The 21,113-nt window shown below is 54.4% G+C and overlaps 6 protein-coding genes across 6 annotated transcripts; 2 read left to right on the plus strand and 4 right to left on the minus strand.

Moving 5' to 3' along the window:
* Nucleotides 1-807: 807 nt before the first annotated feature.
* J4E92_003241 (uncharacterized protein) lies at nucleotides 808-2,164 on the plus strand (the record flags this gene model as incomplete). The annotated part of the gene is made up of 5 exons (XM_051494639.1): nucleotides 808-983; nucleotides 1,035-1,197; nucleotides 1,245-1,525; nucleotides 1,575-1,847; nucleotides 1,909-2,164. The coding sequence occupies 5 exons, from the start codon at nucleotides 808-810 to the stop codon at nucleotides 2,162-2,164; spliced, it is 1,149 nt and encodes a 382-aa protein (XP_051354932.1).
* Nucleotides 2,165-2,256: 92 nt separating this feature from the next.
* Nucleotides 2,257-3,516, minus strand: J4E92_003242 (uncharacterized protein; the record flags this gene model as incomplete). Its single annotated transcript, XM_051494640.1, has 2 exons — nucleotides 2,257-2,632; nucleotides 2,699-3,516. 2 exons carry the CDS (start codon nucleotides 3,514-3,516, stop codon nucleotides 2,257-2,259), a joined length of 1,194 nt encoding a protein of 397 aa, XP_051354933.1.
* Nucleotides 3,517-4,388: 872 nt separating this feature from the next.
* Nucleotides 4,389-5,531, minus strand: J4E92_003243 (uncharacterized protein; the record flags this gene model as incomplete). Its single annotated transcript, XM_051494641.1, has 1 exon — nucleotides 4,389-5,531. The coding sequence occupies one exon, from the start codon at nucleotides 5,529-5,531 to the stop codon at nucleotides 4,389-4,391; it is 1,143 nt and encodes a 380-aa protein (XP_051354934.1).
* A 927-nt stretch (nucleotides 5,532-6,458) lies between these two features.
* Nucleotides 6,459-10,365, minus strand: J4E92_003244 (uncharacterized protein; the record flags this gene model as incomplete). The annotated part of the gene is made up of 2 exons (XM_051494642.1): nucleotides 6,459-10,253; nucleotides 10,303-10,365. The coding sequence occupies 2 exons, from the start codon at nucleotides 10,363-10,365 to the stop codon at nucleotides 6,459-6,461; spliced, it is 3,858 nt and encodes a 1,285-aa protein (XP_051354935.1).
* Nucleotides 10,366-10,831: 466 nt separating this feature from the next.
* J4E92_003245 (uncharacterized protein) lies at nucleotides 10,832-17,103 on the minus strand (the record flags this gene model as incomplete). Its single annotated transcript, XM_051494643.1, has 2 exons — nucleotides 10,832-11,478; nucleotides 11,526-17,103. 2 exons carry the CDS (start codon nucleotides 17,101-17,103, stop codon nucleotides 10,832-10,834), a joined length of 6,225 nt encoding a protein of 2,074 aa, XP_051354936.1.
* Nucleotides 17,104-19,114: 2,011 nt separating this feature from the next.
* On the plus strand, nucleotides 19,115-19,798 carry J4E92_003246 (uncharacterized protein; the record flags this gene model as incomplete). The annotated part of the gene is made up of 2 exons (XM_051494644.1): nucleotides 19,115-19,614; nucleotides 19,666-19,798. 2 exons carry the CDS (start codon nucleotides 19,115-19,117, stop codon nucleotides 19,796-19,798), a joined length of 633 nt encoding a protein of 210 aa, XP_051354937.1.
* Between the last annotated feature and the right edge of the window lie 1,315 nt (nucleotides 19,799-21,113).

Genomic DNA, 21,113 nt, shown 5'->3' on the forward strand with positions numbered 1-21,113 from the left:
TGTAGTGATGGTTGTGCCTATGTCGAATGAGAGAAGCCGGATTCCGATGACGACTTCGGGCAGGTGTGTCACATGATGCCAAGACCCCATTGGCGCTCCGCGAGCTCCTCTTCACGACGCGTCGACTTAGCCGACGATCTGCTACACACAAGTCTATAGTTCGTACTCCAGACTAGAACTACTATGATGTCCTCGAGATACGCGTTCTGAGAGCATGATACCTACTACGAACGCGCTCGTCGCTTCCAACCGGAAATTGAAATTTGCCGCCTCCCCTGCAGATTGGCGCCACGTCCTGCAATCCCAGATCTTGGCTTGCATTCTGCGTGCATGCGGCGCAGCAAACTGGACACGCAGAAAATTGTCGCTAATGATTGTGCGGTCACGAAATGCACAGTGAGGGATTGGTCTGGATGATGGCGTAAGAAGCGTCTGAAGAGGTTCGTTCGCAAAGCATTATGACGTTAGAAACTCGTGTTTGTATATTACTCTCCCGCAACGCCAACCGACGGGACCTCCCCTGTACCCGACTACCCGCACGCGCTATCCATCCTCGAATAGTTCGCGAGAAAACGCCACCAAAGCACTAGGCTCGCCGTTGAGAGTGGTCGTTTATTGCTGCTTGGCTCATCCTTCGTAGTAGCTAACGGCTAAAATGCGGACTACGTGCATGGAAGTAGCCTCCATGGCGAGAGCTGCATTCGAAATGATGAACTATAGACAGTGGGAACGGCACGGCACGCATGTATAAGTATATAGAATTAGAACATATCCATTACGACCCAATTCTGTTCCTCTCCCGTCAACATGAAGATCTCCACCTTGGCAACGGCAATATTGTATGGCGGCGTCGGTGCCAGCCTTTTAATGAACGACGCATTAGCTGTTGAAGCACTCGCGAAGCTTACGTCTAACGTGGCTCAAAATGGCTACCCAGACGCAGAAAAATGCACGTTGGACAATGTTGCCGTCCGAAGAGAATGGCAAGTAGAAGGCACACGCGTTTCGCGATAACTCGACTCATTCGAATTTAGGTCTACTTTATCCGAGGACCAGAAGCTCAACTATATCGATGCGGTCAAATGCCTAGGCAAAAAGCCAGCGAAAACGCCAGCGGCGATAGCCTCGGGCGCAAAAAGCCGATTTGACGACTTCATCGTCACGCACATTCTGCAAACAATGAGCATTCATGGCACGGTAGGCTGGGAATGCATAACCAGCTGAGGTCGACTGACGTAGACCAGGGGAACTTCCTGAGTTGGCATCGCTACTACATCTGGGTTTACGAACAAGCTCTTCGCAACGAGTGTGGCTACAAAGGCTATCTCCCATACAATAACTGGTCCAAGTGGGCAGAAGACCCGCTCTCATCACCTCTCTTCGACGGCAGCAAGACCAGTATTTCCGGTGACGGCGAATATGTTGCTGGACGAGGATCCTGGTGCATCCCGAATGAAGCGCGCTGCATGGTCACTTTCCACTCTGCCAATGGTGGAGGCTGCATCAAGTCTGGGCCTTTCAAAGAGTACGTTGATCGAATTTGAACTAGGTCGACAATCAGCTAATTGAAGCAGCTGGAAGATCAACCTAGGCCCTATCCAAACGACAGTGAAAGACGCCCCACCGAACCCGCAGGCCGATGGCCTCGGCTACAATCCTCGCTGCCTAAGTCGCGATATCAGCACACAAGCGTCGAACGAGACACGAGATGAGATGGTCGTAGACCTGATCAAAAACTACCCTGATATCCTTAGCTTCCAGAACAAGATGCAGAACTTCACTCAAGGGGTTATGGGCGTTCACAATGGAGGACATTACACGATCGGAGGTGACTCTGGAATGGATATGTATGCTGCACTCTGCCTGACCATCATCGGTAGCATGAGATCTGTACTGACTGAAGCGCAGGTTCAACTCCCCAGCAGACCCGGCATTCTATTTCCACCACGGCATGATCGATCGCGTTTGGTGGACATGGCAGAACCTCGATTTGAAAAGACGGCAAAACAGCATCGCCGGTACCATGACCTTTCTGGATAACCCACCGAGCCGCAATGCCACTCTTGATGACGTGCTCAGCGTGGGGTATGTCGGTTCACCGAACATCACCATCAAGGACGCTATGAGCACGATTGCAGGGCCGTTCTGCTACGTATATGCTTAGTCCAGATGGCCAATAGTATCAAAGAGCAAATTCACGTGCTCCAGATGCTTGCACTGCTTCAAAAATGTTTACATCGCACTACGCCCTGCCTGTCACTGATGCAAGAAAGTGATGTATTCCGCAGCATCATCGCCCAGCCCACACAACTCGTTGAAGTTCCCAGCTTCCTCTCCCTTCTTTTTGGTTCTCTCGGCAAAATCTGCCAGTGGACAACTCTTTCCGGGGCCATTATCGCAGCCCGGTATAGCGGTAATGCCGTCGTTGATATTGAGTCTGACGAACTTCTCAGGTGATGCTTCGCGTTTGGTCTTGCAGGATAGCAGCTCGAAGATGATACGGCCGCCCATCGGCGACACCTGAGACTTCCGCCACTTGCGGTCATGGGCGATGTGAGTGATGGGAAGATGTTCACGGTCATTGATGACATCGAGCGCAGTCATGAGCGGCGCTATGTCACCGTCATGAACACTAATCTTGAATCAGTTTTGCTCGCTCCAATGGTTTGTAGCCTGCATGGTTCGAAGAAAGACTCACAAGCTGAAGAACAATGGGCCAGCGCTTGGGCCCTCAAGTAGCAGGTTCGTCGTAGCATTAAGCCACAGCCACCCCATACTTGTGGCGTACTTCTGACCTGGGCCTGCGCGATAATAATGCAGTATGTCTCGCGCATATTCAAAGCTGAGGAACTCGTCTCGAGTGAAGACGTCACACCAGTCACTGCGACCGCGTACTGTCGTCTCGAAACCGCACATCTCCTGCATAGCGTAGATCTCGTGGTCGTCAAAGCTCATGCCTGTCTGGTTCAATAATCGTTCGCGGATGGCAGGCATATATGTGGCCCGGTACTCGTGCATCAGACGATAGCCCTTCTGTTGGCCTTCTGCTTTGTCTTTCTTGTTGGCCAGACATGTTCGTCCGGGTGTTAGAGTATCTGCACCAATCGAAGAATGTTCGGATATGACCTGAAGGGTAGCTGTATTGCTAGTGTTATAGTCGATGCCGAAGAAGCCTGCGGCGAAGTGCTTAGCTGTCTCGATAACACGATTGGAGTCGCTAGCCCAGAATGTGGTAGGCTTGCTGGTAGGGGTGAAATCAGCTTGCTCCAGAAGATGCTGGTAACGTGTACGCAGACGAATGCCGGTGGTGAAAGAGGAAAGTATACCCGCGAAAGGCCCAGTAGTTGTCAATTGCTCCAGCTGGGTATCGTCTGAAGACCAGAAGAGCTCCCAATTATTGAAGAATGCCAAATCGCCCTCAAAATTCTTGTTACTGTCTTTCATGCGCTGAACGACTGCTTTCTGCTTCCTACCCGCTTTCTTGGTAGGATAGCGCTCAGCATGCCTAGACATCATGTGGACCTGGACCACCTCGCATCCCTCCGGCGGAGCAACACCTCCGTCAACGACATCGATGATCTTTTCCACCCATGGCCCATTTCCACCGAGATGGTACAAGATATTCCAAGCTTTTGTTACAGCTCCTGCACCGAGGCCGTGGTCGATCTCCACGCCATCGCTTCGCTGAGGATGAAACCAACTATCCCAGCTCGAACTGTAAGGCTTATCGGCGCAGCCATCGCCAAGATATTTGGATCGAGATACTTCGATGTTTGATCGGCATGATGAAGGGCATGTGGTTAGGCCGAGCGCAGAGAGAACCAAATTCGGATACATGCTCTGCGCGATCGATACTACGGCCACGATGGTTGCTGTCAAGGCAACCCATTGCGACCGCGAAGGCATCGTGGCCCGGGAGAAGAATGTTGACGTGTGTTATGCGAAAGAGCGAGGATGATCAGAGAAAGTCATCTTCGTTGACGCTCGATGACAACACGGCTCGGGCGGTGAGACTCTCAAACGCTCGTTCCTGCCCAAGAGTGGGTCGCAGTTCTTGCCCCAACACTCCGTATCTCTTGAGTATATGCGTCGGCATACTTGCAGTTGCTTTTGGTAGGGTGTTGGCCCGGCTGTGGTGCGCAACGCTTGGTTCCTTCCAGTTGAGAAGAACGCGGGCGCGTCACCCACGATCGATGACGCAGGGCGCGTGGTGGGCCTCGGCACGCCGATCGCTCTCCAAGTTCGCGCCTTCCGCGTCGCTCCCACCGCGTACACAAACGACTGCACAGGTGCCCTGCAGTCTACAATAGTCGTGAGAACGAAGCTCGACGAGATATCAAGGGAACGTAGACTTCTGGGTCAAACATAAGGCAAAACTATGACAAAAGCTATACACTAATCTTCACTCTCAGCTTCTTCGCGACTTCCCGCACCTTCTCCACATCCACACTCCTCGTCTGATCCGGAACCACCTTCCCCTCGAAAGCGCCCCCAGCTTCTGCAATCAACGTCTCCAGCCCACTTCCACTAGCATACGACCAGAACCTCACATAGCGATCCACAAACTCCACCGCCACCTCCGTCCCAGCTGGTATAAATGCCGTCTCACCCGCCCGGACCAGATGCCCTGCCTCGCCGTCCACCGTGAGCGAAAGCGCCCCATCGAGTACATAGTACACCTGATGTACTTTTTCAAAAACAACCCCCTTACTCAACACCGAATTCTTCAACTCGCTCCCAGACTCAATACTCGTGATGGCAAAGTTGCCCGACGGCCCTTTGCTCTGCTGCATGGTGATAAAAGGCCTGGATAACACACCCTCGAGTAAGAAACACGGTCCAGTGTTCGCTTTGAGGAAATATGCTTCCTGACCCTCTGGTAATACGCACTCCCCCTCCTCAAAATCCGCCACCTCTGCGCCCTGGAACTGCGGTTGGAAGACCACATCGAAACGTTCTTTGATCTCGCGTATCTTAGGTCCAAAAACAGCACCCGTATTCCTATCGTCAAACTCATCACACAGCACACCGCCATAGTCTTCTCCCACGAACCGGAAGAAATCAACCCAGTCGCCCGGTGTCACAAGACCCATCGATTCATTAGGTCCTTGATCCAGTAACTGCGGCTGGTGCACCACACCAGGTGGCACGTAGGCAAAGTCTCCTGGGTAAAGTATGCGGCATTTATCTCCAGCCCAGATCTTCAACCGTCCTTTTGTGCACATGAAGACGTCGTGGGCGTGGTTGTGGTAGTGGAAGCCTGGGGGGTCGGATAGGACGCCGTCTTGGCCGAAGACGCTCATGGTGTTGTTCGTTTCGGCGGCGGAGCAGAGAATGCGGAAGACGGCTTTTGTGCCGGGGATTGTGAGGTGTTCGCCTGTGTGAGAGGGGAGGAGGTAGGGTGTTGGTGCTCCGGCAGGGAGGGAGACGCGGGGGAGCTTGGTGCGGTGGATTGCTGGTTTGAGGGGAGGAGAGGGAGGTGGCATGATGGAGTCGTTGCGGGACAGGGTTGGGGCGGTTGTCGTCGCCATGTTGGACATTGACGTTGAAAGGTTTGTAGTTTGACGAGAGCTGCGTATGAAGCACAACAGTAGGCCGGTCGGAAATATGTCAGGGAATATCCAGTAGAAGCCGGTAGGACAGCTTTTATACAGCCACCAGGTAAACATTTACCCACACGTAGATCTCTCCTCCATACATACCCATCCCTACAACCCATCACAGCATAGCCAACACCATCGTGTGATCCACCACACATGCCTTCTCCACAACCACATCTGCCGACAGCTCCCCAGACATCGCTATACCTCCCACCTCGACCCCGGACAGCGGTGTGTATACGGCAAGCATACTACGCACATCCCAGTATTTGATGACTGATCACACCGAAAGGGAATACAACGCAAGACACACACCAACCACAGCAAATTCATAACACGCTTCTCCACAGTGTTTTACCCACGCTCAGCAGGGAGGCAAAAGCGCTTGTGTTGAAACGAGAGGGAATGAGACAAGTGTAGCTAGCTTTCACCACGATGATAGGGCTGACGCCGCGGTAGCGTCTGGAGGTTCGGCAAGTGGAGAGAGTGTGCCGATGATATACCCTGTCGTGTCCCCAACTTTATTGCGAGTCGGCAACACAACAAGATCCGCCGACTCTGTGCATAACGATGTACGATGCTTTACGTGGGCCACATTCGGTGTCGCTGGGCCATCGTTTGATCTGCCCCGTACAGGTCGGTAGAGACGATCATTTCGCACTCCGAGATTACCGATGACCGAGTCTGTGTGGAATGTGCCGGACACGTTCATGTCGGTTCCTGGAGTGCACTAAGCAGCGAAATGGATATCTACATTCACTCGGATATCAAGACTACATAAAACAACGTGACGACACCTCAACGCCTCTCCCTTTTTACCATACATACTACTACCATAAATGCATCTGCTCATCCCACCTACTTCGGCCCACTCCACTTCCCACTAGGGCCATTCCCCCTCCCTCTAAACCCACCACCACCACGAGCACCGCCTCTACCACGTGGACTCCTCATCTTCTCGACTCTGCCTTTACCTCCCCTTCCTTCTCCACCGCTGACATTACCGCCCCTTGTGCGTTCCTGACCTAGGCCACGCCGCTGGCTCTTTTGGCCGGCGCCGCCGCTCTTCACACCACCCCTACCCATTCCAGAGCCGGATTTCGCCTTTCGCACTTCTTGCCAATCAGCTTCGCCGCCGTCGTCATCCATGTCCATTTCGTCGTCTTCGTGTGTGCGCTTGTTGCTGAACTTGAGACGGCCTTTCTGACCTTGCTGGGCGGTGTCGCGACCGCGGATGGCGTCTACGTAGGCGTTGATGCCGGCTTCGAGAGATGTGTTTTGGTCGTCGATGTCCATGAGGACGTCTTCGTCAGGTACTTCGTGCTTCTTGGACTTCTTGCCCTTTGTCGGGGCTTCCTCGTCCTCGTCGCCAATGATGAGCTTGCCATCCTCGTTTGTGCGGGCGTTCATCTTCTGTGGCTGTTTGCGTTGGCGCAGGGGTTTCGTTGAGGAGATGTTACCAAGAGCGTTCTTAGAGAGGAGATCAAGCGGCTCGTCCTCGTCTTCGATGATGTATGTGTTACCGCCCTTTGCGCCTCCCCGCTGTTGCTTGCTCTGGCTCTTGACGAATTCGTCCTCAGAGTCGCCGTCGCTCTCTTCGCTTTCACTACCGTAAACAGCCTGGTCGTACTCGCTCTCAAACTTGCCCTTTCGCTTTTCGGTGACCTCTTCACCATCCTCTGTAGCTTGTTGCTTCTTCTTCTTGCGCTGTTCGCGTGTCTTACGGATGTTGGTGATGAGCTTGCGGTCTTCGGCAGGTGTGGCGCGCTCGACTTCTTCTACACCAAACTTCCGGACCATTCTTTCGACGATATGCTTGACCTTGGCTTTGAAGTGCGCCTTGTGTTCGTGACTCCAGACCATAAGGCTCTTTAGCAAGGTGTTGAGACGTGGTCGTACAAGCGATTCTGGTAGCGTGATAACCTCGACCTTGACGAAGCCGAGAACACTGCGTACGATCTCGCGATTGGGGTTCTGGAGGAAGATGTCCATGAGGTCGCAGAGTTGGGTGATGGACTCCTTAGAGATCTGAGCGTGGAACTGGTAGAGGATGCGAGTGACGGCGGTGATGGATGCAGAGATCATATGAGGTGTAGTAGCAGCCAGACCAGCCGACACCATGGTGAAGTACTCTTCAAGCGAGGCCTCAACAGTTGGCGCATCGGCGGGCATGTTGGGTACCTTGGCTTGCACAACCTGACCTCCTTCGGCCATCTTCTCACCCATAGCGACAAGCAGGTTGTAAGCTGCCTCTCGCGCCTTCTCGTTCGTCTCCTTGGCTGAAATTACTACCTCGGAGAGAATGGCGGGGATGAAATGCAGATCGCTCTGAGGGAGGGATTCGATGACTTGGAATAGCGCGTTGAGTCTGTCGCGTCGCGCAGGAGCAGAAGCCTTCTCCGCGCTTCCTAGCAACAACTGTTGCAATTCACCGTTGCGCTCCTTCAAAGCTTCCTTGCCCATCTCGGACTCCGCAAGACGAGGAATGAGCTTGTATGCCTTCTTCTGCAGCTGGGGCTCGTTCTCTCTGTTGATCATGATCTCAGCCATGCGGAAGAGCGAGCGGTAACTATCACGTGGGAGGTATAGGGCGATCGTAATGATGAGATCCATCAGGGTGTGGCTCATTGGCGGCATCTTGTTGGGGCCCGTCTCCTGCTTCTGCTTAGCAGCCTGCGTCTGCGAGCCAGGCTCGGGCAAAGAAGCCTCAAGGTTAGATGCAACTCGCTCAAAGGTCTCCATGAGCTCGCGCTCAGGAATAATGCTCAGGTAAGCGTTGATGGTCCGGAGGATAGTGCCGCGATACTGCGGCAGAGTCTGGCTGTAGACGTTGAACAGTACTGCGAGCATGTTGCTGGCGAAACCGGCTAGATGCTCAAGGTTCTTCTTTGCGTCGGCCTTGGATATCCGGGCTTGTGCGAGCAGATCATCGTCAGACTCCAACTCGACGATCGCCTTGTTGCTATCGACCAAGTTCTGGAGAGCCCTGCAGACGTCCGTTCGTAGATCAGCCTGACCGTAGAGCAAGTTTGCTAGCATTTCGCAGAAGCTCTGGTCGAAAGCCTCAACCAGGTCCAAAGGCAGATCGCAGTATCCGGGAAGAATCGACCAAATCTGCTGTACAACTGTCTCGAACACTTTGATCTCCATTGTCTTCTCTTTGTCGCCGTGATCAATAACTTTCTGGTACAACTCCTCGCTCAACGGCACCATCTCGGTCCTGAAATGCGCCAGCTTGGTGTTGTGGACTGAATCGCGGAGAAGCGGCAGCATCCAAACTCTTCCGGTTTGCCCTGGGGGTGGGCGTGGCAGGTTCAGAGGAAGAATGTCCAATACAACATCAGGGCCCATTGCGCTAATGGCTCTTGAGATGACCGAGTCCGCCTCCTTCTTGCCTGCAAAGCTGTCATTACCCCTCAAATCTCCAACCACCTTCAACACAGGCTTCAGAATGGGGTCTGAGCGCCACCTGAGAGTCTCAAACATGGCAGATAGCACGCTGAAGACCTCCATCCACGCCGCCTGGTATTTGACGCTCAATAGATCTTGCGCAATCTTGGCCACCTTCTCAAGTGTCTTCTCATCGTATACGGAGGGCTCGAGGACGACGCTGTCGGGTACGAGGTTTACGAGGAAGGAGATGAGGCACTCGGAGGCGGAAATGCGGATGTTGTGCGACGAGGACGTGAGGAACTCGGCGATCATGGTGAATAGGTCGGGTAGCTTCATGAATGTTTCCTCTGGTTCAATTTGCGCCGAGACTTCGTATCCGCGCGAGATGACTGCTATCCACGGGGGAAGTAGCTGTGAGTCGTTCTTGGAGGGCTGTAGTTCGGAGATGACCTCGAGGAGCCTGGGAAGCTTGGCAGAAGCCAGTTCGTCGGCCATGCCGGCGAAGATGACCTCGAAAATCTCGAAAGCGGCCATGGTCAAGAATTCGTTGGTCGACTTGGAGATGTTCAGCAACAGCTCGCACAGCACGTCGATCTTGCTGCTCGGCCAGCCACCAGACGACGTCGCAATCGTCTTGATGAGCTGCAGCGCGTGGATCAGATCGGGGTCCTTGTTATCCACGTCCTTCTTTCCCTTGTGTTTCCGCGCCTTGGCGGCCGCCTCTGCTGCGATGTCCTTGAGCATCTTCTGGGCTGTCTCAGCGCACATGTCGGCTGCCGGGTGGTCCAGCGCAGGGCTCGGCGGCGGGTTCGCCAGCACTTTCTTCAGTGCCTCCTGCGCCCGCTTCCGCACTTTCGGCCTGTGGTCGACGGAGATCTGCAGCAGACCCGCGACGGCTCTGCGCGGGCTGATGGTCGTCTGCGGCAGCTCCCAGGCGCGCGCATCCTGCACGACCAGCAACGACTCGAGACATCCTATCGAAGACCGGATCAGCGGCGCATCGGCGTCCTGGGCTGTGAGGGCGGGGGCGAGGTTGGTGAGGATGTCGGTGAACTTGCTTCGCAGCAGCGGGGCGGGGACGTTGGGGGTGACGAGGTCGAGGAGGTAGATGGTGGCAGTCGCGGTTTCCTTGTTGGCGATGCCCTGCTCGGTGATCTGGCGGCCCAGCAGCGACAGCAGGGCGGCAAAGTAGGCCGTCGGGGTGAACTCTGACTTCTGCTGGCGGAGCGTGTCTTCAATGGCCGAGAGCAGCACATGCGTCTGGAATGGTTAGGCTACAACGGCGCAGGAAAGGAATGTCGTGACATACGTGCTGCTGGCCCTGCAGCTTCGGGCTGTCCCGGATCTTGGTCAGTCTCTCCTCGAGCGACATGACGGGCGTGGTTGTTTCTAGTTGACTGCGCTGCGCTGCGACATTTCACATTTTCGGCCTCGAAACTTTTTGACATGGCAGGGATCTTGCCGCACGCTATCGATAGCCCGCACGGCCCCCAGACCCCACCGGCTCCACCGCTTTCACTCACTGCGCCCAGCACCCACGTCAGAGACATGGTGTCGATTCAAGTGTATATTGCAATCGCTGGCTTTTCGCAAGGTATCATGCGCTAATCCGCACACGAAGACAACTAGGGTATAACAAAAACATCGCCCCTCCTTGTACAAAATATGCGTGCCTCGCAGGTATCCCCATACGAATGTGCCCATCGAACCCTTCAAATCGCCGGTCGGCCCCTATAGTCCCATCTCTATTGAATCCAAAGCATTAGACAACGCGCAGGCTGCCGCGAATACAAGACAAACGTCATGTGCAAAAGTGATTAAACAAAGAAAATAAAACTCTACTCCTCCACCAGGGTATCATCCACGCGTCCCCGGACACTGCTCTTGCTGCTCTTCTTCGAGATGTTCATGAAGCTGAGCCTCTTCTTTACGCTGTCGGTCCGTGACGACAGCGACTTGTCGCTCTTCTGGCTCTTGATCGTCTCTGGCCGCTTTAGGCTGGGCTGTCGCTGAAGACTGCCTTCGCTTCGATTTGGCGTAGACTGGCTGGGGAAGCTCGGTAACGCCTCTGGTTGTGGCGAGCTTGGCGTATGGTTGAGGAAGCTCAAACTCAGACGGTTCCTGGTATGCGTCTCCTTGCTGCGACTTCGTGATGACACTGTCGTCGAAGTGTCATCATCCACCGATGGCTTGTCTGCCTTTGCTTCCTTCTCTTTCTCCTTCTCCTTCTCGGGTTCACCCATGAGGAACTCCTTTGTCAAGAAGGCTAGACTCAGTCGCTTCTTGTCTTGTCGTGAAGCCCGACCGTTGAGTACCGGCGAGGCACCCCTGTCACCGTTGACCTGACTTTGGTCTGGCGTTGGGCTGGCGACCTGGGAGCGAGAGGTGGCCGCTGCAAGCCATGACCCAGTGGGCGAACGTAACGTGGGGGCCATGTTCGGTGGCAGTAGCGTGGATAGTTCGCGGAAGAAGGCGGATTCAAATCCTGACATAGTTAGTTATCAATCAAAGTGTGGTGAAGACAGTACATACGCTGTGTGAGGTCTGACTTCGTGGCTTGCTGAGCAGGCCTCACGTACAACGACAGGCAGCGACGGATGACCAGAGCGTAGTCAATCAGGGCAACCCGCAGTCCGTTCTCAAGCGGGTTAGGCTGTTGCTTCTCATCCTCGTCTTCCTCATCATCTTGTGCATCCGCGGGTGGAAGCAAGTCATGGTAGTTTGCAACGCAATCTTTCGAGTTCGTGTCCACGGCGTACATGAGTTCTTGCGTCAGTGTGTTGAATGTCGTGTCGTCACCATCGGTAATTCGTTTCTCAATAGCAAGCAGCTCCCCGGTCTTGCGTGATGTTCGCTCAATGGCCATTTGTAGGGGTGTGAGCATTACTGTACCAACCGCTACAATCTCGCTCCTCCGCAGGATTGTAGGGAAGTTCTCCGCTGTTGTGTAAAGAGTCTTCTCCGCGCCGGCGTCCCTGGCGTTGACAGTGGATGGTGACCGGCGAGAGGCTGATGTGAAGTGCGATGGGCGAGACAGCAGGTAGTAGTCCTTGACTGACTGGGAGACCTTGGCTCGTTGATAGATCGGATGAGTCAGGTCCTTCTGTGGGCTTACAGGGTAGATCTGCAGGTACTGCCCCTCCAGGTCTTGCCCGTCACCGGGGTTCACGATTTGTGCTGAAGGGTGTTGCTGTTGCATTCGGTCCGTGAAAGATGCCAACCGGTCGTTAGCAGAACCCTCGAAGATGAATTGCTTGTCCCGAAGCCCTGGTGGGAAGCCCAAGCCCTTGTATACCACGCGGAAGTAACGCGGGTTGGAGCGCTCGCCCTTTGCAATGTTCTCGTGGATTTTCGCCATAGCATGCTGTGTCCTGGCCAACTTGGCAAAGTCGAATACATTGTGCTCGTATTGCGCTGCAAGCTCCGTGTAGGCGGCCAACGCATTGTTCCATGACTGTCCAGTCTCGTAGTGATCGATCATCTGGAAGTAGAGCTGTTCTTTCCGCTCGAACGCAGGCTGTGGCGGCATGCTGGGGTCGGTGAGCGGATCTGTGGTCGAGTTCGGGTCCCATTCGTAAAGCTCGGCGTGCAGTCTGAGCGCAAGACCTGCCTCGGTGTAGTTTCCTGCATCCACTTGCAGTTGCACTAATTGATGCACATAGCGGATGTAGATGTCTTCCTTTTGCATGTCTTTCAGGAACTCCATAAGATGGAGAGTGTCCATAATATGGAAGACTTCGCCAGCCGCGTCCGTGCTATGCACAGCAACCAGGAGGTCCAGGAGTTCATCGATGGTCGAGATAAGGTCCTTCAAAGCGGCGAGTAACGGTTCTTCCGGATCTTGGGCAAGAGGCTCGAACAGTTCTACTAGCTCCTGGATAAAGTGCTTTTGCAGAACCGCCTCAGTCAGATGTTTGGTCTTGAACAGGTTGTCCAGGCAGTCGATCATCTCCGCTTGTATGAGAGCGAGGTCTTCGCTCAGCGTCCACTCGCTGATGATCATCGTTTGTAGAACCTCGATGGCTACACTGCGGAGACCCTCATGCACGCTGAGGCAGAGTTCAACAATGGGTGCGACGAGGCCTGGCACATATTGCACCTGGAAGCCGCCCATCTTCTCCAGCCCGTACTGGCCCTTGTCCTCTGCACTAGCCTCCCAGCCAATCGCTTCCCAACTGCGTTGTAGCAGATCTGCGCCATGTTCGCGGACATCGCCAGCAATTTTCCACACTGCGCGTCGCTTCTGCTCCGGGAAGGTCTCCAATGCAAGAGCGTCGCTACCGACAAGTTTCAGTAACGCGTCAAAGAACGCTCGCCACAGCTCTGTGTTGAAGCTGTCTGCCTCGTCGGGAAGAGGGAGGAAAGAGTCGTGGAGGATATTGAACAATTTTTCCAATGCGCGCATGGTAGCCTTGTGGTGATAGATGTGCACACTGAACCACAAGCTAGGGTAGGCTTCGCAATCCAGAATGGAGATGTAGACTTGCAGTACCGAGAACAGAAATTCTGCTGTTTCTTCCTTGGGTAATTCCGGGTGCAAAAGTGTGGGAAGACTAGACATTGCCGCAAGTACTGCCGATATCTCTGCCAGTGCTTCATCGAATGGAGTTTCAGCAGTCGCAGCCCGCGACTGGAATGGATAGCTTGTTGGGAAGAGAAGCGAGAGTGTCTTCTTGGCTGGTCGGGGGGTTGCCTGAATGGCGCGATATGAGTCCACAAGCTTTGGCATGTATTCACAAGCTTCTTTTCCTAGCTCTTCGACTTGCGACGCAACGACAGAACAGCAGAGACGAACTTGGTCCTTCCATTGATCGGTGACGGTCTCCACTCGACCCCAGTACGGGGCTAACCACTGGACAGTGCTTGTCAGAAGCATGCGACGTACTTCTGGAGATTTGAATATTTGGAGACCGGAGAGATGGTGGATCAGGAGAAGCTTGTACAGGATGAGCTTTCCCTGCACATTTGAGCAAGAATCCAGGAAGCCAGCCGTCAGCTTGAAGACCTCAGTCGCTGGCATGCACCCCTCGAGCTCCGGAAGCCAGGAATGCAAGTTCTGTACAAGGAGAGTCTTGGTACCGATGAGGACGGGCGAGGGGTTTCCCATGAGAGCCTCTAATGAGGTGAAGAGTACCCTCATCTCCTTGCTGAACTGAGTCCGGTCTTTGATGCCAATACTCTCTTCCTTAACCTTCTGCTTTTCTCGCGCATTGACCAGGAATTTCATGATGAGGTTGCCGACCTTGAAAGTTGCGCGCAGCCGTCGAGAGCTCTCGGAATCTGTAGGCTTGGCGAGCAGTCGGCCCAGACTTTGCATGAGACATGATGTAACGAGAGAGTGGAATGATTTGGTCCGCGCATACTGATCCACCAATGGCTCAAGGTTGAACCGTCTGTCGTGCACTATGCCCAGTACAATGACAACAGCATTGAAGACGAGATCCTCGTACTCATCGCTTCCGGCATAATGGCTTTGTATAGCGAACAGGGCGTCGAACACTTCGCTCAAGAGCTTGACGATCTCAATCTCCGGAACGAAGTTGAAACGGCGCAACAATCCTACAAGCTCTCCTGGCGGCTGTTCCTGCCATTTGATGAGACCGAGTATGGTCGGATCTTGGGAGTATCGGGTACTACAAAGGAACGTCTTGACGTGGACAGATGCCATTGGACCCATGACATGGTCATCCTTCTTCTTCGCACTCCAAGGTAGGCCAAGGTATGCTCCCTTTCCAGCGATCATGCCTGAGGTGTATTCGTCGTATCTGTACAGCGTCAAAGCATGGTCGCCATCGCGGGCGAAGGCATCCTGGTTCCAGAGGGGCATCCAGCAAAGCGCAAATGGAAATCCGGGGGCATCGGCAATGCTCATAACCAAGTGTGATCCGGGAACATCCTGGGGGTCGATAGCAAGCCGGACTGTCGCGTTCCATCCCTCGCCTCGCTGGGCTGCTGTAGTGCGCCATGCGGTATGGCCTGCACTGTTAGTTGACGGGTATATGCACCCCTCAATGCGCTCCCCAGAGCTCTTACGGACCTCTATGGTAAGCTGGAGGTTGGTCATTTGAGAGGTTTGGATTAGCGGGACAGTGCCAGTCTTTGGGTGGGCCAGAAAGGCGTTCTTTGGGAGGAAAGGCTCGACGAGCGTGAGGTAGATGTCGCTGCGTGGCTTTGTCGGAGCCCCCGAGAAACCAATCTTGCGACACTGCCTAATGTTGTGCAGCATCGTGGGGATCTTGGCGATGAGGCCCTCGGCGTCTGCATGGACGAAGGCTTTCATGTGTATGGTAAGTCGACTGATAGGCGCGTTCAGCTTGTATTTGCCGGTGGCGCTTGGGTATATTTCTGGCAATACGCTGTCCCAGCCGCCATCACTATCCAAGATATCTTCTCCAGGTGTTGCTGTGCTGTACATCCTGACGGTCTGATCGGCCTCTGACCGGGCTTGCAGTATCTGATTGACAGACACCACACCGACTGCGATGGATCTCTTCAGCGTCTTCTGGTCTCTTGACAAAGCGCGGGCTCGCGTGCTTGCAGTCGCGGAAGAGCCTGGTCTCGCATCGGATGTCTGTGTCTGTGATCGGGACTGTTCGAGGCTCGGGCGATGGCGTTCATCCGAAGAATCTGTGTTTCGTGATTCGGTGTGTCGCGAGTTTGTTGACTCCTTCCGCTTGGAGCCGAACATGACGCTGCGCCTTCCTCCCTTGATGCTGCCCTGCTGGGAAGGCTGCACCGACCCCTTGCCTGGCGGTGTGTCCTTGCCCGTGCCTGCCTTCTCGGCTGCAGCCGGCGAGCGAAGTGGCTCGTTTGTCATCAGCCTGAAGACAAGATACAGAGTAGTGCCGGATCCTGCGCCCTCACCAATGTCGGTCAAGCTGAGATCCACAAGCAGTGCGCGCAGTTTGTCATTGCTCAGGGACACGGCTGATCCATCTCGCCCAGTCAAGTCGAATGAATACGCCTCGGAGAGTGGTTGTGGCGCTGATCCCGGCGTCTTCAGGCACAGGTACATGCTGATTTGAGCCGCGCCATTGACGACGTCTCCCGTCACATGTTTCAGACTGACGAACAAATGGTTTAGGTTGTGCTCGTCGACATGGGCTGTTGGTCGGCTGTCCAGTAGGCTCATCATCGACTGCAGTTTTGTGACTTCGATGGCCGAGTCGTCGCCCGTCAGGATGCGGCCGCGCTGCGAGGGGCTCCGTACGATGACGTCTCCGCAGAGCATCTTATTGCCTGCCACAAGGTCCCAGACGGTCGCCTCGCGTACCTTTTCCAGCTCCTTGGCCGTGAGAACCTTGTGCAACAGCTGGCGGCGCGCCGTGTCCAGGCGGTTCACTAGCCGTGACATCTTGTCCAACGAGCCATACTTGCGTGCCAGTAGCAGCTCGTGCACCTTTGTGGAGTGCCATTCGCGAAGGCAGGAGGCGATCTCGTCGACCAATGGCTCCTGGGCGGAGGTGGGTGTCTCGTCGCCAATCTTCAGCATCGGTACTGGCGCGGGCGGTCGTGGAGCGGTCGGGTCGGATATGGGCGAGAGCGGGAGCATCAATTGCTGCAGATGCTCTTCGCGCGAGGTCCACTGCGAGTGGGTGCTGCCCGCGCGCTTTCGGGCAGACCTGTGGCGTGAGAGTGGGCGGGCCAGGGACGAGGGCAGTGCAGAGACGGCATCCGTCTTGGAGGCTCGTCGCGCATTCGGGCCAGAGCCTTTGGCAGAGGGAGAGGTCGCACGTGTGCTTTCGGTGGGCGTGACGATGCCGTTGGTCGGATGCGCGTAGTGGCTGCCACGACCCGAGTCGTGTCCAGCGTCCTGGTTTGCCGTGTCTTTGCTCTCGCCCAGGACTTCACGCACCTCGACGCACGATCGCGGGAATATGCCAGAGAAGACGCGTGCCTCGAGTGTCTGGCCCTTCACGCTCGTCAGGCCAGCCAGCAGCGAGGGCGGCGCAACCAGATATCCTCGATACCATGATGCATCCTGGCCGCCCTGCTCAATGATGTACAGCTCGTCACCGATCTCGAGGGGCAGGTCGGCGGGCGACGAGGGCTGGAAGGGGTATATGCATATTGCGAACGCGATGCGCGGGAGCGGTCTCCAGCTCGGCATGGCACCAGACGTGTCGGGCTATATTGGGGGGAGTCGGCGACAGAGCATCACGAGCAGTCGACGGTAGGATGTGTTTCGGGGGAGCTCTTCCAGAGAGTTTCAGATACGGGTGTTGGAGGGCGCGCTGCTCAAGGTGCCCCTGATGAGATTACCGAAGGAAATCTGGGGATATGTCCAAAACCTTATTATGGTAAGCGGGGCACGTCCGACGTTGAAGCAGGGCGAGGGTGATTACTATGTGGCTGTAGTAGTCTAGGGCAGACGGTCGCGTGCAAGAAGAAATTATGTACAGCAAACAAAAGTTTCGACTGCGCAATGTTGATAACCTTCGCTGCACCGTTCGGTAGCAGCCGTGCATGCAGGGCGCTCGGGGCACAGGCTTCGTATCATCACCAGCATGGCCCTGGCCTCGAGTGTTGGTATCATCATCACTCGACGCGTTCCATGTCATAGCGCCCAATATACGCGCATCTCACATGCATCGGCCCAAGATTCCGTCGCCGTGTCCATCTGCAACAGGACATCTCAATCTTGGAATCTCGCCGTTTTCGAACCACGTTGCCAGAAGGGAAAGGCAGGGGACGCTACAGCCGGTGTTTAATTGGTGAATAACCTTTGATGCACATCTCCCGCCTGTCTTGGCTTCATTTTGGGCCAACAACCTTCCAAAGCACGTGCGTCTTGCTTTTAACTCCACACCCGGCCAACGTTCATTTCAGACCAGGCAACGGTCCGAGCTCGCTGGATACTTCTCCTACATGACACGAACTGCGAATCTGTGTTCTGCAGTCGTCAGTCTTCCAGCCTTCCAGAATAGTCAGCACGCGATCTCCGCGCACAGAGCCACGAGGTGAAACCGCGACGGTGGAGCCACCTCCGATGGGGCTGCACACGCCGCAAACACGCGCGCGATGTGGCGTGCCATCATTTGGCTGTATGGCGGTGCACTAAGCCAGGCACTTGCCGTTAGGGTACATTGCGGCCACAGCGTCCATCACACGACCGTGAACGCATCCCACCGACCTTAACACCGTTGAACGACCATCGAAACACCGAGTTAATGGTCCACTCAGAGGAAGTGGATCACAGTATGGTGCCCGAGGACGGCGAGTGCCCTCCCACTTCACACGTGTGTCGTAAAGGAGTATCAGTGGGGCTACAGGCTTCGGAACCTGGGCCCTGGGCCCTGGGAAAACTTCTTACTAAAGTCGGGCTCTAGACGCTCTGATCTACATTAGAGCTTGTCAACGTACTGAGGAAATACAGATCTGCTCTGTACACGTCTGTACTGCAGTAGTCTGGTCGGAACAGTCCCGAGTTCTCCTCTGCAGTCTACGTACCCACTTTGGGATCTTGGGCCGCGAAAGAGACAGACGTATAGTGTAGGACATGGTCGTAGGTATGAAGATCAAGAAATACGCGATTTGCTTTTCCGTCAGGAAAATGTTTGACAGCACTTACTGACAGAATGTACTGACCCCATGTCGTGAACACGCCAGAGGTTCAACTGTTCATCGGCTTCGAGACTGGACACTGGAAGGACAAGAAGGTCCAACAAATCAGCGCAATCGAGCTCCCTAAGTACAGTCGCGACAACGTCGGATCTAGCTCTACGTGCATGCCATCCGCTCCGCGTTGCGGGCCGGCGCGCGCCTATGGACTCAAACTTGCTCATCTGGCGGCACCACATCTGCGCATCACGGTGCCTGGCGATCTTGGCGGATGTGGTTCTCAACTCTCTTAATGATGGTTCAGACCCGGCAAACGCCTTCTTTGACAGTTTGACAGCTGACATCTGACATTTGACATCTTCATTTCCACTGCAAGAGCAGTCTCCCGCGTTTTCAAACCTTCCTTCCTTCCGTCTGAAACGCTGATACAAGCTGTTCTGTCACGACTTATATCGATCGACACGGACACAGACATGAACATGGACATGCCTTCGGCCACCTCCGCTGGTGCTCACGCACACCTCATGGCATCCATGCGTCCCGGGGCATCAATGTCAGCAATGGACATGTCGGGGATGGCATCGACCTTCTCGAGTAGCACCCGTGTCACACTTTGGTTCACAGAATGGACGACGACAACAACGGCGACCTATGTGCTAACGATCATCTTCCTCTTCTCCTTGGGCATATTCAACCGTTTTCTGAGTGCTTTCAAGAGCCAACTGGAGAGAAAATGGAGGATGCAACGGCAGGCCGAGAGCGCACCACAGTTCATACCCAATACGGAGAAACTGGCCAGCCACAGTGCCCGTGGTCACGTAAGACAATGGAGCCGTGCGCTGCGACAACAGCCTCTCGAACTGGATGAGAAGGACAGGGAAGAGATCGAGCCTTTAAGCCCAATCGTCCCACAACCAACTGCGGCTGAGGAGACTGGTATTACACGGGGCTCGACTGCATCACGCAAGATGTTTTGGGTAGCGCAGACCCCTTGGAATCTGAAGAAGGATGGCATAAGCGCTGCTTTGGAGTTTAGTCGAGCATTGATCGGCTACGTATTGTACGTTCGTGAACGAAACCTTTGAAAGCTGAGATGCTAACAACACAGTAGAATGCTTGCCGTCATGACTTACAACATCGGCTTTCTATTTGCTGTCACTGGAAGCGTACTCCTTGGCGAGATGGTATTTGGGCGATACACACGAGGCTCTGCAGGTCTAGCTGAGGACGGCTGCCATTCTTGAGTAGTACTTGACAGATACATACAAAGTGTGATGCGCGAAATACAGTTCTGTGGCCTTGCGAAACTACGAAAACGAGTTCAAATGTAAATGCAGACTTGCGTATTCAGATTTCACATCGGATAAAGATGATGTGAATCCATACCGACAGCAGCATCGTCGATTTAATACGTTGAACACGAAATCTGTAACCTTAAAACTGACATGCGAGATTCGCGATCTCGGTTTGTTATTTCGAGTTTGGTGTATTGGTGAAGTTGCTCATCCCAGCCCTTTACCATCCTCTTTTCGGTCCTCCTTTCGGTCCTCTTTCCGGCGGCAGTCACACCGCATCTGGGGTGGGGCACTTTAGGCAGCCATGCTGTCGTGTTCGACGCCGAACAAGAGACACTCACCACAACTTCTGACGCGGCAAACCTGCCGGACCAGAACATCATGGAGGTAAGTACGAGATTTCGACATTCCATTGCGTGCGCACTTGCCTTGGATGCGTCGCGAAGGCAGCCGGAACGCCGCCGATGAGCAAAACCATACAGGCTGAGAGCGACCAAGTTCTACCATCGATTGCCCATTGCGTCGCACTCGCTGACTGATTTTCAGGCTCTGCGCCGTCCGGCTGCGCATATAGTGTCGAAAGATACTATCGTCAATCCACTAGCTCCTCTTCCAGATGAGCTCATCCTGGAAATATGCGAGGTAAGTTATGCTCCGGGTCTTTTATAAGTACGTTCAAACGATAAGCTTTTTCGTGCAAGCAGATGTGTTGCATATACTGACTTCCGTTCTCACTCATATAGCGCGTTTTCCCGTGGGATGGATCTGCGCGATCAACTTGTGATAGAGCCTCAGCAAGGTCTACCTTTGCCGCTCTTGCTAGGACCTGCAAGTACCTGTATCTCTTCGGTATGCGATTCCTCTATGATAGCTGCGAGATCTCCAATCCCGAAAACTTAAGCGGCTTCCTCCGCACATTACACGACCATCCTGAAATAGCGTCATACGTCCGCGAGCTGTTGATCGGCGGATCCTGCGACAGGAGTTTTGCAAGTGGCAATCATCTGAGCATGAGCAAGGCAGAGATGACTGCACATATCCGAACATTATCCCTTCCTTACGAAAGCACTTTGGTCGAGGCCGTTGCTCTTCATCCGGAAGAAGTAGAGCTGGCGCTTCTTGTCTTGGAGGCTCGCACCGCTCTCCAAGTCCTTTCCAGATTGCATCACCGTTATAGTAGTCGTGGTTACTGCTCTAATACTCCATTGTGGGATCTGCGTAGGCATGGATTCCATTCAGTACCTGAAGACGATGCACATACGCC

Source organism: Alternaria infectoria, assembly GCF_024043175.1.
Source record: "Alternaria infectoria strain BMP 0036 chromosome Unknown scaffold_4, whole genome shotgun sequence".
Lineage (NCBI taxonomy): Eukaryota > Fungi > Ascomycota > Dothideomycetes > Pleosporales > Pleosporaceae > Alternaria > Alternaria infectoria.